Genomic DNA, 15,371 nt, shown 5'->3' with positions numbered 1-15,371 from the left:
ACAGGGATATTGATCATAGCCTCTCGGAAAAAGACTGAAATTCGCGGACAAACTTTGTGAACAGTTCCTGTTTTTAGCCAAAACACAATAGTCTGGCCAGGGAAGGTTCCGGCGCTCACAGCGGAACCGCGGAGGCGCCCCGTTTATTTCCCCCCAAAACCGCAGTCCAAAAGGCGCGCTTCCGGAGTGAGTCCCTCCGGATCCCCTCCGGGGACAGGGATGCTCCGCTCCCTGCGCATCCCCGCACGCGGCGCCGGGCCAGCCCTAGTCGGTGGGGCGCTCCGGGTCCAGCGAGCGGAAGGGGCTGGGCCGGTTGGAGGAGCGCAAGGCGGGGGTCGGCGGGTTGCGCTTCGCGAACGGCCCGAAGTACTCGGCGGCGAAGGTGACCACGTCGGCCGGCCGGCGCAGAAGGAGGAAGAGCAGGAAGTCCGAGATGAGCGCCTGGGCCTCGGGGTGCTGCCGCAGGTAGCTGTGGTGGCTGACACGCAGCTCCTCCTGGCGGGGGGCCGAGCGTGAGCGCGACCCGCGGACCCCGCGCCCCAGGAGCGCACCCCTCCCTTCACTCCCTCGGGGTGTGCGTTTCCAGCCGGCACCGAGGGACATCAGTAATGGCGGGGTTTATGCTGGGTGAGGGGGGAGAGGAACGGGGACCCCAGGCTGACCGCAGCCTCTCTCACCTTCCGGCCCAGGAATCTCGAGTAGAGCTCCATATCCTCCTCCCACACCAGGGACTTCTTCTCAAACACCGGGGCAGGCTCGATCTCATCTGGGTGGGGAGGGAGGAAGGCTGCACACCCCCAGCCCCGGAACCTTCCCCACATACAGAGGGATGCCCAAGGACACCCAAATGGCAGGCTCGGGGAAAAGCCCAGGGTTCTGCTCACCTGGCCAGAGTTGCCAGAAGGGGTTCCCTGCAAAATGATCCTCCCCTAATTGCCTTGGGGTCAGGGGCTAGAGGGCAAAACTTCTCCATCTGATTTCAGGTTCTGATCCCACACTCAGTCCAGCCCCTGCACCCTGGAAGGCCCCAGGTGTTCCCACCTCTCCTTCACTCTTCCACCGGCCAGAGGCTTCACTCACCCTTGTCCCTCAAAATAGGCATCTTGGTGATCATGCAGCACCCGGGGGAACCCACCTGGATCCTCTTGGCCAGGTGCCTGGGGTACAACACAGACATGAGTGGGGGGCTTCCCAGACCAGCGCACTCCCTTGAGAGCCGTCCTGGGGGTCTCCCTTCACTGCTCCCCAACACCCTGCTTGAGTTCCAGGGTTGTGTTCATTTCTAGATCCCCAGATGATGGCCCTGCTTTTCCTGTTCATGCCCTTTTTGCCGCGTGCTGGTCTGCTAGGTCTGGCATGAGACCTTTAGCACTAAAAATGATGAGCCTCCGGGCTATGTGATGCTCAAAATAAAAACAACACCCTAAGTTATCAAATAAGGAAAGCCAGCAATGTTCTGATTACTTTTTTTCCAGTGTAACAAATGATGATATCAATACCTCTTTGGAAATTTCAAGAAACAAATTCTTTCCTCCCTCCCCACCAATTTTCTTCTGATTTGGTGCCTGGGCCGTGCTGGTGCCAGCTTGGCAGTGAGGGCGCCAGGATGCTTTCCCCAGCACTTTGATTCTATCCTATCGGGTATCAAGTTGTTCAAACCTTGGTGTTCTTCAGTATCACACCCACCACCCGTGGCAGCTGCTTTAGCTACTATGCCTTAGGCCTTGTGGGGTCAGCAGTGACCTCCTCAGCTGCTCAGAGCTCTTTGGTGAGGGTTTGGGAGGCACGGCAGGCATCAGGAGAATGAGTAAATATGTGAAGGGAGAGTGAATGGTGGGGATAAAGCCGGCCCCCAAGATGGAGCACCCATGCTTGTGCTCAGCACTGCCCCCTTGGCCCCACTGTCAGTAGCTCACCCATCAGAGAGCAGGTAGAACTGGCAGGAACCAGGGATGCCTTCATCGGAGTGGACAGTCTGCTCCACGATGAACACATCCACCTCCTGGTGGCCCACCTGGATCGTCTGGATGCCCAGGGCTTGCTGGCAGCAGCCAAGATGGAGGGAAGTGAGGTAGATACCCAACAGGGTCTCCCCACATCTCACCCTGGCCCTCTTCACTTTGCCGCTTCATTTCTTGTCAGTGATTAGCAACCCTTGACTGTCCAGACCCTCAGGCACCACAGGATTTGAGATGCACCCCCAAGTTAAGTGGGGACCCCCTCCTAGGGATCCAGTTCCATGCTGCTTGTGCCCCAACCCTACCTGTACCATCTGGATGACCAAGGGCTTCTAGTTGGCAGAGTCAGTTACAGGGATGAGGCTCAACCGATTAGGTGGGAGCATGTGGGGCGGGGAGTGAGGAACAATGGGCAATTTGAGGGAGGGGCCGGTGATGCTCTGAGGAGGGGGCTAGATTGAGGTCTGTGGCCGCCTTGGGCCCATGCTGCAGGCAGACTGCCCTGTTGTAGCTAAAACTTAAACCCCTGTACTGGCTGCGGCCATGGAGAGAAAGTGCTAGCATAAAACGTGTGTTTCAAAGAAGATGGGGGGATGTGAGGTGTGCCTGTTTGTGCCAGACACACTGCTGTTTGTTGTTTGTGATAGAAAAGACTAGAATGTCCTTTACCAAGCTGGTCAAATCAGCCTCCAAAATGTGTGTTTATGTTTTTATTTTTAAAAACTGTTTATTTACTTATTTTGATTGAGAGAGAGAGAGAGAGAGAGAGAGAGAGAATCTCAAGCAGGCTCTGCACTGTCAGGGCAGAGCCCCACTCGGGGCTCCATCCCACGAACCATGAGATCATGACCTGAGCTGAAATCAAGAGCCGGACACGTAACCGACGGAGTCACGCAGGCGGCCCCCAAAATGTGTGTTGAGAGGCACAGCTTTAAAATCTCCCATTGCAGGAAGTCCTAGGTGTGTTGATTAGTTTTAGCCACAATAAAAGAGAAAAAACGCCCTTCCCGTCTGAGACACAATAAAAGAGCATTTAAGTGCAGTTGGAAATGGTGTATTTCCTGATATTTAAGAAATGCGTCTCTAAAAGCAGCCCTCCACTATATTTACTTTTCCTGGATGGACCGTGGGGCAAAAAGCATTGCTTCTCTCAACTGCGCACAGCTTCGGTGCCTCTCATTCACTCTACTGTGTCAAACGTGATCTTCTAACGAAGGCTGTCTTGTTGGGGCTCTGCCCCGGAAGTCCCACCCCCGTGGCCCCAGCCCACTCCTTCTTTCACCCCCAAGCTGGCTTTTCTCCCATCTCAGCGATCTCTGTGCCCCTTCTGGTTTCCCCCAGGCCAAGTCCCCCCCCCCCCCGCAGGGAGACCCCTTACATAAGTGGAATAGCAGAGTTTGCCCTCTGTGTCCAAGGCCAGGAAACGGGCATTGCTGGGCACCAGCTGACGCCAAGCCATCACCCTCAGCAACAGCAGGTTGGCAGCCTCGGAGACGAAGCCCACAGTTGAGCTCCAGGGGAAAAAAGTCACTTCGGTCTTCACTTCCTGTTCAGGAAAAATCCGGGTCAGGGATGCTGATCTGGGAAGGGGTGAGGAGGACGGGAAAGCCAGTTATTGGGCATATGGTCCTTGTTGAGTCCCCATGCCAGGCTTCTGGTCTGACACAATCTGGCCCCTTCTCTCGGCTTCCAAGAGGACGTGGGGTACGGCTCCCACCTGTCTCTCACCCTTACCTCACCCTCCTTGACACTTCTGGTCATGACCAGCTGGTCATCCTGCCTCACCAGACTCATCTTCCTCTCCGTGGGGAGGATGTGCAACTAAGGGCCAGAGCACAGAGAGGGGAATCAGGAGCTCACCCGACTGTACACGAACAGGACGCCCCCCAGAAGCCACCTGGCCCGTTCTCCTTTATAAATGAGAAAACTGAGGGAAATTTGGATAGAAAATCTTCCATATGTAGTAAAGTTCAAGAGCAGAAGGCAGGAGTGCCTGGGTGGCTCAGTCAGTTAAGCATCTGACTTTGGCTCAGATCACGATCTTGTGGTTGGTGAGTCTAAGCCCCGAGTCGGGCTCTGTGCTGACAGCTCAGAGCCTGGAGCCTGCTTCAGATTCTGTGTCTCCCCCTTTCTCTGACCCTCCCCCATTTGTGTTTTCTCTCTCTCAAGGATAAATAAATAAACATTTTTAAAAACTTTAACAAAAAAGAACAGAAGGCATGTTATGGTGTAATACGAAGTTCAAAAGCATATGCACTTTAGAATATAGGTTTTAAAAGATGGGAATGGTTTCTGTGGGAAGGTTGTTAGGCATGAGTGGTTTCCAACGTGTAAAATGGTTCATGTTCCAGAAGTCAGTGAGGTGGCCGGGGCAGGGTGTGGGAGGCACAGAGCAGGAGAATTTGGAGGCGAGGAAGTGACAGGCCCTTGGGAAAGGCCAGGCTCTGGGAAAGGCCAGCCCGCGTGACCCCCCGGAAGATGCTGGGCTTCCAAGGTTTTGTATTAGGAGAAGGTCATGAGAAGCCACCTGCTGCCCCCGATAGACTGGCTTCCAGGTTGTGTGTGGTGGGGATTGCAGGGTAACTCGGGGACAGTTGGGGTAACATTCCACTGAGCCCCCCCCCCACTTCTTCCCTCCCTCTCTCCCAGGGAGAGACACCTATTCTGACACCTGGTTTGGAACCAAAGCTGGGGGCCCCAGGAGGTACCTTGATAAACTCCTGGGTATGTTGTTCCATGATATGCAGGTCCCACGAAAGATAGCCTGGGGTAAGAGGAGAACGTCGCCATCACCGGGGACAGGACTGGAGATTGCAGGGAGGCAGGGTGGTGGCCCAGGCTGGAGGACTCAGGTGCAGTGTGACCGTGGGGAAAAACTAGGTGGTGCTCTTGTCTTAAGTCTGTGGCTGTGATGAACCTCCCCGTCACCCCCACCTCCCATACCCCTCTTTGCCTCATTCTGCTCCCAAGGTGAAGTGGAGGGTTGGTCCTGAGCAAAGGTCCTAGGCATGGGGGGAGGGGTGGGAGGAAGGATGGAGGTGAAGCCAGTCAGGCAGCAAGAGCTCTACCCAGGAGGGAGATTCCGCAGAGCATTTTGTCCACGAAGCCCTGGCTAAAGGCGTGCACGAGGAGGCAGTGCGACATAACACCAAATTCATCCTTGTAGTTCCCTCTTTGCACTTCGATGGTCAGCTCTCCCTGAGGCTCCCCCGTGTCTGAGACCATGGCCAGGGTCTCGGAGAACAGCAGCATCTGCAGCTCCTCCTGCTCTGGGGGTGAGGGTCCCATGGGGGCAGATAAAGCCCCAGCCACCCCCCCACCCCGGCCCCGACTCTCTGACCCTCTAGCCACCCTCTCCGCATCCCACGTGTCTCAGGCAGCTCCTGCCTCGCTCCCTTGGCCTCTGCGACAGCCAGCAGATGAAGACCCCTCCCCACCCCCAGTCCCCATGTCCTTGGGGTCCTTCCTTGATGGTTATTGACAAATAGGTCCCCCCCCCCCCCCCGTTGCTTTCTGAGTCTCAGGCCAATCAAGGCTGAGAGAGCCGGGGGCCAGGGCTGTGTCTTCTCTCTTCCTGCCGCCCCCCCCACCCCCACCCCCTGCACTGTCCAGGCTCACGGAGGTTGTTGAGGAAGTGGATGGCTTCGGCATTGGCCTCTAGGGTTGGCAGACTCTCCCGGGTTGAGGGCTGGTGGTCCTTGGCTCTGGGGCCTAGGGACAGAGGAAAGGCTGAGATGGCATTCTTGGGGAGAAGGACAGGCATGGGACAGGGGTCCTCAAAGCAGAATCCTCCAAGGCCACCCCAAGGAGGATTGTGAGGGAGAAGATGCCCCTTCAGCTTCTAGTCCTGCCAGCCCTCTTCCCACCTGTGGATTGATGTTTGGAGGACATCCTGCTTTCTGCTACCCGATCTGTGTTCAGCTGTCTCCATGGCAACCGGAAGCCAGCTATCGCCTCTTAAAGGGCCACTAACACACCTCACTAAACCACCAGACCTTGAAAGCAGTGGTAGGAACTGTGGTCTGGGGCTCAGGCCATGTCTGAAGTATTGTCCTGCAGAGGGAGCATTTGACACGGCAGGGGGATGACAGGGGTCACTAGAATGACCTTAGGGAGCCCTGGCTGGCTCAGTCAGAAGAGCATGCAAACCTTTATCTCCGGGTCGTGAGTTTGAGCCCCCCTTTTGATGTGGAGAGTACTTAAAAAAAAAAAAAAAAAAAGGAATCTGAAAAAAGAAAAAAAGAATGACCTTAGAAGTTGTGGCCCTGAGTCAGACATGGCCTCACGTGCATAGAACCCAGTCAGATGCCACGTGAATAGTGCTACATGTAAGAGTGATGGCGATAACAACGACAGTGACCACAAACCCTTAAACCATGCTCACGGCAGGCCAGATACTGTTCTGGAGGCTGCACATACGTGATCTCATTTAATACTCAGACTAACCCTGTGGGTAGATGCTTTCCCCCCTGCACTGTATGGCTAAGAAAACTGAGGCCCCGAGAAGTTAAATGTCTTCCAGGTTGACCCAGTCAATACAGTTGACCCTTGAGCAGCACGGGTTTGAACTGCCACTTATATGTGGATATTTTTCAAGAAGTATAGTACAGTACTGTAAATGTATTTTCTCTTCCTTATGATTTCTTAATAACATTTTCTCTAGCTTACTTTGTTGGAAGAGTACTGTATTTAATACATATAACATACAAAATATGTGTTAATCAACCGTTTGCGTTATCTGTAAGGCTTCGGGTCGATAGTAGGCTGTTAGTAATTTTACCCGGATTTTCTTTTTTTCTTTAAACAAAATGTTAAGGCTTTTTCCCTCCCCTTTTAGCTTTATTAGTTTATTTCGAGAGAGTGAGAGAGAGCATGAGTGGGGAGGAGGAGCAGAGAGAGAGGTAGAGAGAGAGAGACTCCCAAGCAGGCTTCGCATGGTCAGTGCAGAGCCTGACTTGGGGCTCAAACTCATGAAACTGTGAGATCATGACCTAAGCTGGATTCAAGAGTCAGATGTTTACCCGACTGAGTCACCCAGGTGCCCTGAGAGAGAAAGAAATTAAAAAAAAATTTTTTTAAGTTTATTTATTTATTTTGAGAACGAGGGTACCAGTGGGGGAGGGGCTGAGAGAAGGAGACAGAATCCCAAGCAGGCTCGGCACCCTCAGCACAGAACCCAGTGCGGGGCTCCAACCCACGCACTGCGAGATCATTACATGAACCAAGATCAAGAGTTGGATGCTTAACCGACTGCTCCACCCAGGCACCCCGAGAGAGAGAGATAGAGAGATAGAGAGAGAGAGAGAGAGAGAGAGAGAATCTTAAACAGACTCCACACCCAGTGAGGAGCCCAACGTGGGGCTCGATTCCATGCCCCTAGGATCATGAGCCAAAATCAATAGGTGCTCAACCGACTGATTCACCCAGGTGCCCCTTATGCAATGTTAAATTTTATTTACTTTTTTTAAGTTTATTTATTTATTTTTATCTTAAAAAATTTAATTTTTATTTTTTTTATTATTATTTTTTTAATTTTTTTTTTCAACGTTTTTTATTTATTTTTGGGACAGAGAAAGACAGCATGAACGGGGGAGGGGCAGAGAGAGAGGGAGACACAGAATCTGAAACAGGCTCCAGGCTCCGAGCCATCAGCCCAGAGCCTGACGCGGGGCTGGAACTCACAGACCGCGAGATCGTGACCTGGCTGAAGTCGGACGCTTAACCGACTGCGCCACCCAGGCGCCCCTTAATTTTTATTTTTGAGAGAGACAGAGAGAGAGAGACAGAGCACGAGTCGGGGAAGGGCAGAGAGAGAGAGGGAGACATAGAATCTGAAACAGGCTCCAGGCTCTGAGCTGTCAGCACAGAGCCCAACGTGGGGCTCGAACTCCAGAACAGTGAGATCATGACCTAGGCCGAAGTCAGACACTCTACTGACTGAGCCATCCAGGTGCCCCCATTTTTTTATTTTTAGAGAGAGTGCAAGAGTGGGGGAGAGGGGCAGAGGGAGAGAGGATCTTTTTTTAAAAATCTCTCTCTATTTTTGTTTAAAGTTTTTTTAATTTTTATTTTGAGGAAGAGAGCGAGAGAGAGAGAGAGCACGCGTGTGAGCAGGGGAGAGGCAGAGGGAGAGAGAATCCCAAGCAAGCTCTGCACTATCAGTGTAGAGCCTGATGTGGGGCTTGAACTCATGAACTGAACTGTGAGATCACAACCTCAGCTGAAGTCAGGCCCTTAATCCAACTGAGCCACCCCGGTGCCCTGACAATCTTAAACAGACTCCATGCTCAATGAGGAGCCTGATGTGGGGCTCAATCCCATGCCCCTGGGATCATGACCTGAGCCAAAATCAAGAGTCAGGTGCTCAACTGAGCCACCCAGGCGCCCCTTAAGTTTATTTATTTATTTAAGTAATATCTACACCCAACATGGGGCTTGACCTCATGACCCTGAGATCAAGAGTCACATGCCCCACCAACTGAACCAGCCAGGAGCTACTACTGTACCAGACTTTCAACTGTGCAGGAAAAGGGGGGAGTGTCAGCCCCTCTAACCCCCACATTGTTCAAGGGTCAACTCTAATTGAAAGAGTCAGGGCTCAACTGGAGGCAGTCTGGCTCCAGGGTTAGAGAGAATTCAAAGAAAACTGAAACTGTAAATAGATGATACACTGAATTCAAATGAGAGGCCCTACAACATGGGTAGTGAGTAGTGACAAAGACGGTAATTGAGGTCTGATATGACTCAAACCCCAGCTGTGGGCTATCTGGTCCCGACCCTGGAAGTGTTAGAATCTGCATCATAGCAGCTCTAGGAGGTTCAGCCCGATAGAGTCACAAAAAAAAGAAAAATCTTGTTGAGAAACTTCAGTCACTTAAGAAGTTGTTCCCCCGACCCCCACCATAGCACTTGAGAAGGTAATCTTCAAATGTCTTCTCATAGATTATCTATTCCGTTCCACTTTGGGGAGATCTATCTATCATCTCTATTTATGAGAGAGAGAGAGGGCATGTATGAGGCCATATGAGGACGGGAGAGGGGCAGAGAGAGAGAATCTTTTTTTTTTTAATGTTTATTTATTAGAGAGAGAGAGAGAGACAGAGTGTGAGCAGGGGAGGGGCAGAGAGAGAGAAGGACACAGAATCCAAGGCAGGCTCCAGGCTCTGAACTGTTAGCATGGAGCCCCATGCGGGGCTCAAGCTCACCAACTGTGAGATCATGACCTGAGCCCAAGTCGGACGCTTAACCGACTGAGCCACCCAGGTGCCCTGGGAGAGAGAGAGAGAATCTTAAGCAAGCTCCATGCTCAGTGCAGAGCCTGATGTGGGGCTTGATCTCATGACCCTGGGATCATGACCTAAGCTGAAATCAAGAGTCTGATGCTTGACCAACCGAGTGACCCAGGCACCCCATCTTCAGGAAGATTCAGAATTATGTGTGGAACTGCTTAAGAAAATCGAACTCACAATATTAATTTTTGTGTGTGTTATATTGTGCATCTTTAGTATTTCAAGTTCTTTAAAAGAATTTGGCATGGAAGGGTGCTTAAAAGATGTCTTGAGATGCTGATTTAAATCAGGCAGTTGAATGGCAACTGGCTGGCTTGGTCGGTGGAGTGTGTGACTCTTGATCTTGGGGTTGTAGGTTTGAGTCCCACGTTGGGTGTAGAGATTTCTTAAAAACAAATAAACACAACATCTTAAAATAAATAAATAAATTGAGCCATTGAATAGTTGATTTAGACTGAACGTTGAAGGTAAATTCTTACTGGGATTGTAAGTACAACCAAAACATTTTTTAAAAAACCTGAAAATTTACTATGTTTCTGTCTTTACTTCTAATCAGACTGCAATTAAAGTACTTGGGGGCTCGTTTCTCTTTTTTTAAGAGCATGGAATTCTTTCCATTTTACTTTACCTTTTTCCAGCTTTATGAGATATAATCGACATATATGATCAATTGCTTTTAAAAAAGAAATGGAATATCTGGAATGAATAAATACAACATAAACTGCTTAAAGCAGTTTTAATTTTGAAAAGAGGACCGATTGTTTTAAAGTTTTTAAAATGTTTTTATTTATTTTTGAGAGAGTGAGAAAGCGTGCGTGAGCTGGGGAGGGGCAGAGAGAGAGGGAGACACAGAATCCGAAGCAGGCTCCAGGCTCTGAGCTGTCAGCACAGAGCCCGACATGGGACTCAAACTCATGAACTGCGAGATCATGACCTGAGCCTAAGTTGGATGCCCAACTGATTGAGCCACCCAGGCCTGAAAAGAGGACCAATTATTAATTAAAGCCCCCCTTAAAAGTTATTATTAACATTTACTGGATGTATAATTAAAATATGGCTGATAAGTTGAACTTAAAAGTTTTAAAAATGCTTATGTTTAAAATTTTGCAATTTAAGAAATTGAGTATCTTTTAAAATTTTATTTATTATTATTATTTTTTAAGTAAGCTCCATGCCCAATGTGGGGCTTGAACTCACGACCCTGAGGTCAAGAGTTGCATGCTTCTGGGTGCCTGGGTGGCTCAGTCAGTTAAGCAGCTCTCATTCTCTCTCTGTCCCTCAACAATAAATAAATAAACTTAAAAAAAAAAAAAGAGTTGCCTGCTCTACCAACTGAACTAGCCAGGTGCCTCTAATTTTATTATTTTTTTAATTTTATTTTGAGTGAATTCTGAATAAGCGTTTCTCTGCACATGGAGACTGCCAGGGCATTAAGAGAACACACAACTACTTTAGGAAGTAGTTTGTTAGTTCCTCAAAAAGTTAAATGTAGAGTTACCGTATGACTTAGCAATTACACTCCTAGGTCTATACCCGAGAGAACTGAAAACATCTGTCTACGCAAAAAAACCTGTACCCCAGATGTTCATAGCATCGAGATTCATAACAGGCAAAAAGTGGAAACGAGTCAACTGTCTGTCAACTGACAGGTGGATAAACAAAACATGGTGCGTATATACACAATGCAGTATTATTCAGCCATTAAAAGAGTCAAGTTGTGATGCGTGCTGCAACATGAGCCTTGAGGAAATGCCACGTGAGAGGAGCAAGTCACAAGAGACCACAAAGTGTCTGATCCTATTTATGTGAACCGTCCAGAAGAGGCAACTCTGGAGACACAAAGTAGATCGGTGGTTGCCGAGTGTGGGTGCGGGGAGGCACGGAGTGACATCAAACAGGCACACGGTTTCTTTGGGGGACGAATGAAAATGTTCTAAAATTAGATGGTGATGGTCACAAAACAGTGAACACAAAGCCGCTGAATTGTACTCTTTGAAAGGATGGATTTTGTGGTATGTAAATTATATCTCAATAAAGTTGTTGGTAAAAAATAGAAGATTTAAATAAAATCCAAAAAAAGGCGAACCCTATTGCTTTCATATGTAAATTACACAAAGTTTGATTATTAGGACAAAGAGAAAAAAAAGAAGCAGATTGTGGTCTCCAGGCTCTTGGAGGAGGGGTGCCCAGGCAGTTCCCCTCCTTACTGCACTTCACCTCCCTCAACTCCTGACCGGAGGAGAGATTTCCTCCCAGAGCCCTCTACCCTTTCTGGAGTTTTCCCCCTACCCCCTCGCCTCTCCTTGGTCAGGCCCCTCTAGCTGCCCAGGACTCCCGCCTGCCTGTCCGCAAAGGCTCCCGCTCCTGGGAGCCCAGGTTCTCTCTCACCCCCCCCCCCCCCCAAATCCCTCCCCACTGGTGCTGGCTGTTTCCTGCCAGCTGCTAGGAGAGAAAGAAATTTGACAAAGTGGTTCACGGAAGGATCAACATCCAGTTTTTTGGTTTTTTTTTTAATTTTTTTTTAACGTTTTATTTATTTTTGAGACAGAGAGAGACAGAGCATGAATGGGGGAGGGGCAGAGAGAGAGGGAGACACAGAATTGGAAGCAGGCTCCAGGCTCTGAGCCATCAGCCCAGAGCCTGACGCGGGGCTCGAACTCGCGGACCACGAGATCGTGACCTGAGCTGAAGTCGGCCGCTTAACCGACTGAGCCACCCAGGCGCCCCAACATCCAGTTTGTTAATCTAATTTTTTGAGAGGGAGAGAGAGGGCACGAGTGAGTGAGGGGCAGAGAGAGAGAAGTGGGGCTCCCCCGAAGCAGGACTCAGGTTTACCCGAAGTGGGGCTTGAGCTCACAAACCGTGAGATCATGACCTGAGGCGAAGTCAGATGCTTCACAGCCGAGCCACCCAGGTGCGCTGTTAATCTTATTTTTAAACCTCTGGAAGAGATGTGCTACAGGCCCTTGTTACCATCCCCCCTTAGGGCCTGCTAGGCCAGTGGAAGGCCACATGGTTCCAGGTTGACACACCAGCTGTGGAGCCGTGTTGGACAGTTGGCCGCTCTGAACCTGTGACAGGGACAGCCTGTGTCCTCCAGCCGCTGGGATGGGCTCTGTTAGCCGGTAACAGAGAGAGGGCTCACTCTGTGCTCAGCCCTGCAGGTGTTAACCCGTTTAATCCTCACAATCAGCTTCCAAGCCGCATCCTCATTGGACGTATGACAAGCAGAGGCCCAGAAAAGCTAAGTAACTTGCCCAAGGTCACCCGGTTAATAAATCGAGAGCGTGGACCCCGATCCGGATGGGCTGTCTCCAGAGTCTGGGTTCTTAATCAGTTTGTCCTACTGTACCCGATGGACTGGCCCTAAGTTTGTTAATAACAGTAAGAGGAGAGAGAGGCTGTTCACTGAACACCATTCATGTCATTTAGTTTTCCAGCGGCTCCAGAATGAGGCTCGGTGACATGAGATGCCTGTCTCACCCAGGTATGCCCAACTTTTCATGTTCATATCGACAGCTTCCTTGGTCTCCGTTCTTCCCTCGAACCCCTAAGTCTGCCCATTTGGTGTTCCCTCTCTTTTTCCTTTTCTGCCCCTAGAGACAGCCTGTGATTCAGGAAAAAATGCTATTTTTATTTTTTCAGTATTTTTTATTTTTTTATTTTTTATTTATTAAAAAAAAATTTGGGGGGCGGAGCCTGGGTGGTTCAGTCGGTTGAGCGTCCAACTTCGGCTCAGGTCATGATCTCGTGGTTTGTGAGTTCAAGCCCCGCGTCGGGCTCCGTGCTGACAGCTCAGAGCCTGGAGTGTGCTTCGGATTCTGTGTCCCCCTCCCTCTCACCCCACCCTGGCTTGTGTTCTGTCTCTCTCTGTCATTCAAAAATGAATACACGTTAAAAAATTTTTTTTAAATGTTAATTTATTTTTGACAGAGAGAGACACAACATGAGCGGGGGAGGGGCAGAGAGAGGGAGACACAGAATCCGAAGTAGGCTCCAGGCTCTGCAATGTCAGCACGGAGCCTGATGCGGGGCTCGAACTCACAAACCACGAGATCATGACCTGAGCCAAAGTTGGACGCTCAACCGACTGAGCCACCCAGGCAGCCCATATTTTTTTCAGTATTTTTTAAAGTTTATTTATTTATTTTGAGAGAGAGAGCGCAGGGGAGGGACAGAGAGAGAGGGAGAGAGAGAATCCCAAGCAGGCTCTGCATTGTCAGCACAGAGCTTAATGTGGGGCCTGAACCGCTGAACCGTGAGATCATGACCTGAACTGAAACAGAGAGTCAGACACTTACTGAGCCATCCAGGTGCCCTAACTTGCTGGTTATTTTTAAAACTACATATTCAAATACCTTTGTGGCCACATACCTATGCTCTTCTTTACAAGTAATTATCGCACCAGGAATCTGATGTACCATTTTCCAAAGTGACTTCATATACCTTTTCTCATCTGACTCTCCTAATAGCCTCTAGTAAGTGGGATTGTCGGTGAAGATTTATGATTATGCTGCCTTGCCTCATTTCTGGTACCAGAGTCCCTATTACTTTGGGGGACATTTTCCACACACGGCACTTTTCAGTTGGGTCTGACACTGCCCTTCCGAGTGTGGTCATGTGACCTAACCTGGCAGTGAGAGGGGCCCTTTCCCCTGACTCCTATGATTGGTTCAGGGTCGGGCACATGATTCAAGCTGAACCAATGAAACTCGGTCTCTGGGATTACTGGAGGTTCTGCTAAATTTGATGAATTAGTGGTCTGGAAGCCTAGCACTTAGAGATGATCTTTCCACTGCAGGGAGAAAGCCTGGCAGAGAAGGGTACCAATACAGAAGAAAACTGAGCTGAATGATAAAACTGCCCTTTGACTCTGTGGATCCAGCCGTGCCTGAAGTCACCGTGACATAATCCCACACTTCTTAATTTCACCAGCTGATAAATTTTCCTCTTAGTTTTAAGCTTCTAAGTGTTGAGTATGTCCCTCGCACCTGAAAGGGTTCTGACTCCTTCAAGGTTGTCATCTCTATGGAAAGTGGAGAAACCGAGGTCATGGAAGGGAAATTTGCCCAAGGTCACTTGGATGTTGAATGACAGAACTGGGAATGGAGCCGGAGTCCCTAAGGCTGGTGGCACCCGCTCTCTTGCAAGCAAAGGGCAGGCAGCATGGTTGTTGCCGGTCAGTTCCAGCACCTTGAAAAGCACGTGCCATCTGTCATTCGGGGTGATGCCCCAGTGGGAGGGTCACCCAAGGCTCTACAGAAATGTTTTGCCAGCCCCAGAGAACTGTCGCCAAGTGCCCCTGAAGCTGGGCTTCCCCAAAGAGACCTGGCCCTGGGGGCTTGCCCGTTCAAGACAGGAGTGATCCAGAGACAACCACAGAACACAGAGAACTTCCCTTCTTCAGGAAGGTGAGGACCATGGCCCCTTCCTCCCCGCCCACCCTAAGCGCAGTCCTGGTCCAGGATAGGGAGGCCAGTGCCAAAGTCCCTAGCTTGGGGTGAGGGGCGCCTAAGAGGGGAGGCCGAATTGTGGCCAGGTGTGGGAAAACCATGCCTTGGTCCGGCCCCGAGGAAATGTGGAACTAAGCTGGTACTTCCCAGTCGTCAGGCATGTCAGGGCCACCTCGCAGAGTTCTGCCATGCCCACAATGCCACCTGGACTTTGTTCCTCTTTCGTGAGTTGAAAACTGTGGTCACTTTGTGGAAAAAAAATAAAAGAAATTAAAAAAAGAAAAGAAAAGAAAACTGCTATCACTTGCCAAAAACATTGGCCTCAAAGGTAAATACGATGAAAACACAACCATGGTGTTAACGTTTAACTCAAGATGGTTGACGGACGGTGCTGACCTGGAGTCTGACTCTGCTAGAACGCGTCAAGAGGGGCCGGCACCAAGGCCTTGCCCCTCAGTGCTATTCCTCTCCCTCGCTGCCAGTGGTGCACCTGTGCCTCTCAAGCTCTGGAAAACGCTAAGGGAAGCACACTGTAATCCCGAACAAGTGCACACGAGCCACGGGAGCATGTATTTATAGCACTGTTTCCGGCCAAGGCTCTTGGAGAGCAGTAACTCCAAGTTAGCAGACCTGTGACGGAGACGGGAAAGTGGGACCAGCCCTAAAGACGA

The 15,371-nt window shown here is 50.2% G+C and overlaps 1 protein-coding gene across 3 annotated transcripts; it reads right to left on the bottom strand.

Annotated features, from left to right (window-relative positions):
* Positions 1–50: 50 nt before the first annotated feature.
* LOC122226636 (ciliogenesis associated TTC17 interacting protein) lies at positions 51–5,886 on the bottom strand. Of its 3 annotated transcripts, XM_042950139.1 has the most exons (10): positions 5,825–5,886; positions 5,577–5,669; positions 5,027–5,227; positions 4,667–4,722; positions 3,693–3,779; positions 3,337–3,504; positions 1,917–2,041; positions 1,081–1,157; positions 678–766; positions 51–495 (listed from the first exon to the last, which is right to left on the bottom strand). In XM_042950139.1, the coding sequence occupies exons 1-10, from the start codon at positions 5,847–5,849 to the stop codon at positions 265–267; spliced, it is 1,152 nt and encodes a 383-aa protein (XP_042806073.1). In that variant the 5' UTR covers positions 5,850–5,886; the 3' UTR covers positions 51–264. The 3 variants fall into 3 exon arrangements, with proteins under 3 accessions (XP_042806073.1, XP_042806071.1, XP_042806074.1); XM_042950137.1 differs by lacking the exon at positions 5,825–5,886 and having other exon boundaries at positions 5,577–5,818; XM_042950140.1 differs by lacking the exons at positions 3,337–3,504; positions 3,693–3,779; positions 5,825–5,886 and having other exon boundaries at positions 5,577–5,818.
* Positions 5,887–15,371: the final 9,485 nt, after the last annotated feature.

The sequence above is a fragment of the Panthera leo genome, chromosome C1, assembly GCF_018350215.1.
Source record: "Panthera leo isolate Ple1 chromosome C1, P.leo_Ple1_pat1.1, whole genome shotgun sequence".
Taxonomy (NCBI): Eukaryota; Metazoa; Chordata; class Mammalia; order Carnivora; family Felidae; genus Panthera; species Panthera leo.
This window is presented reverse-complemented; position numbering and strand designations above follow the sequence as displayed.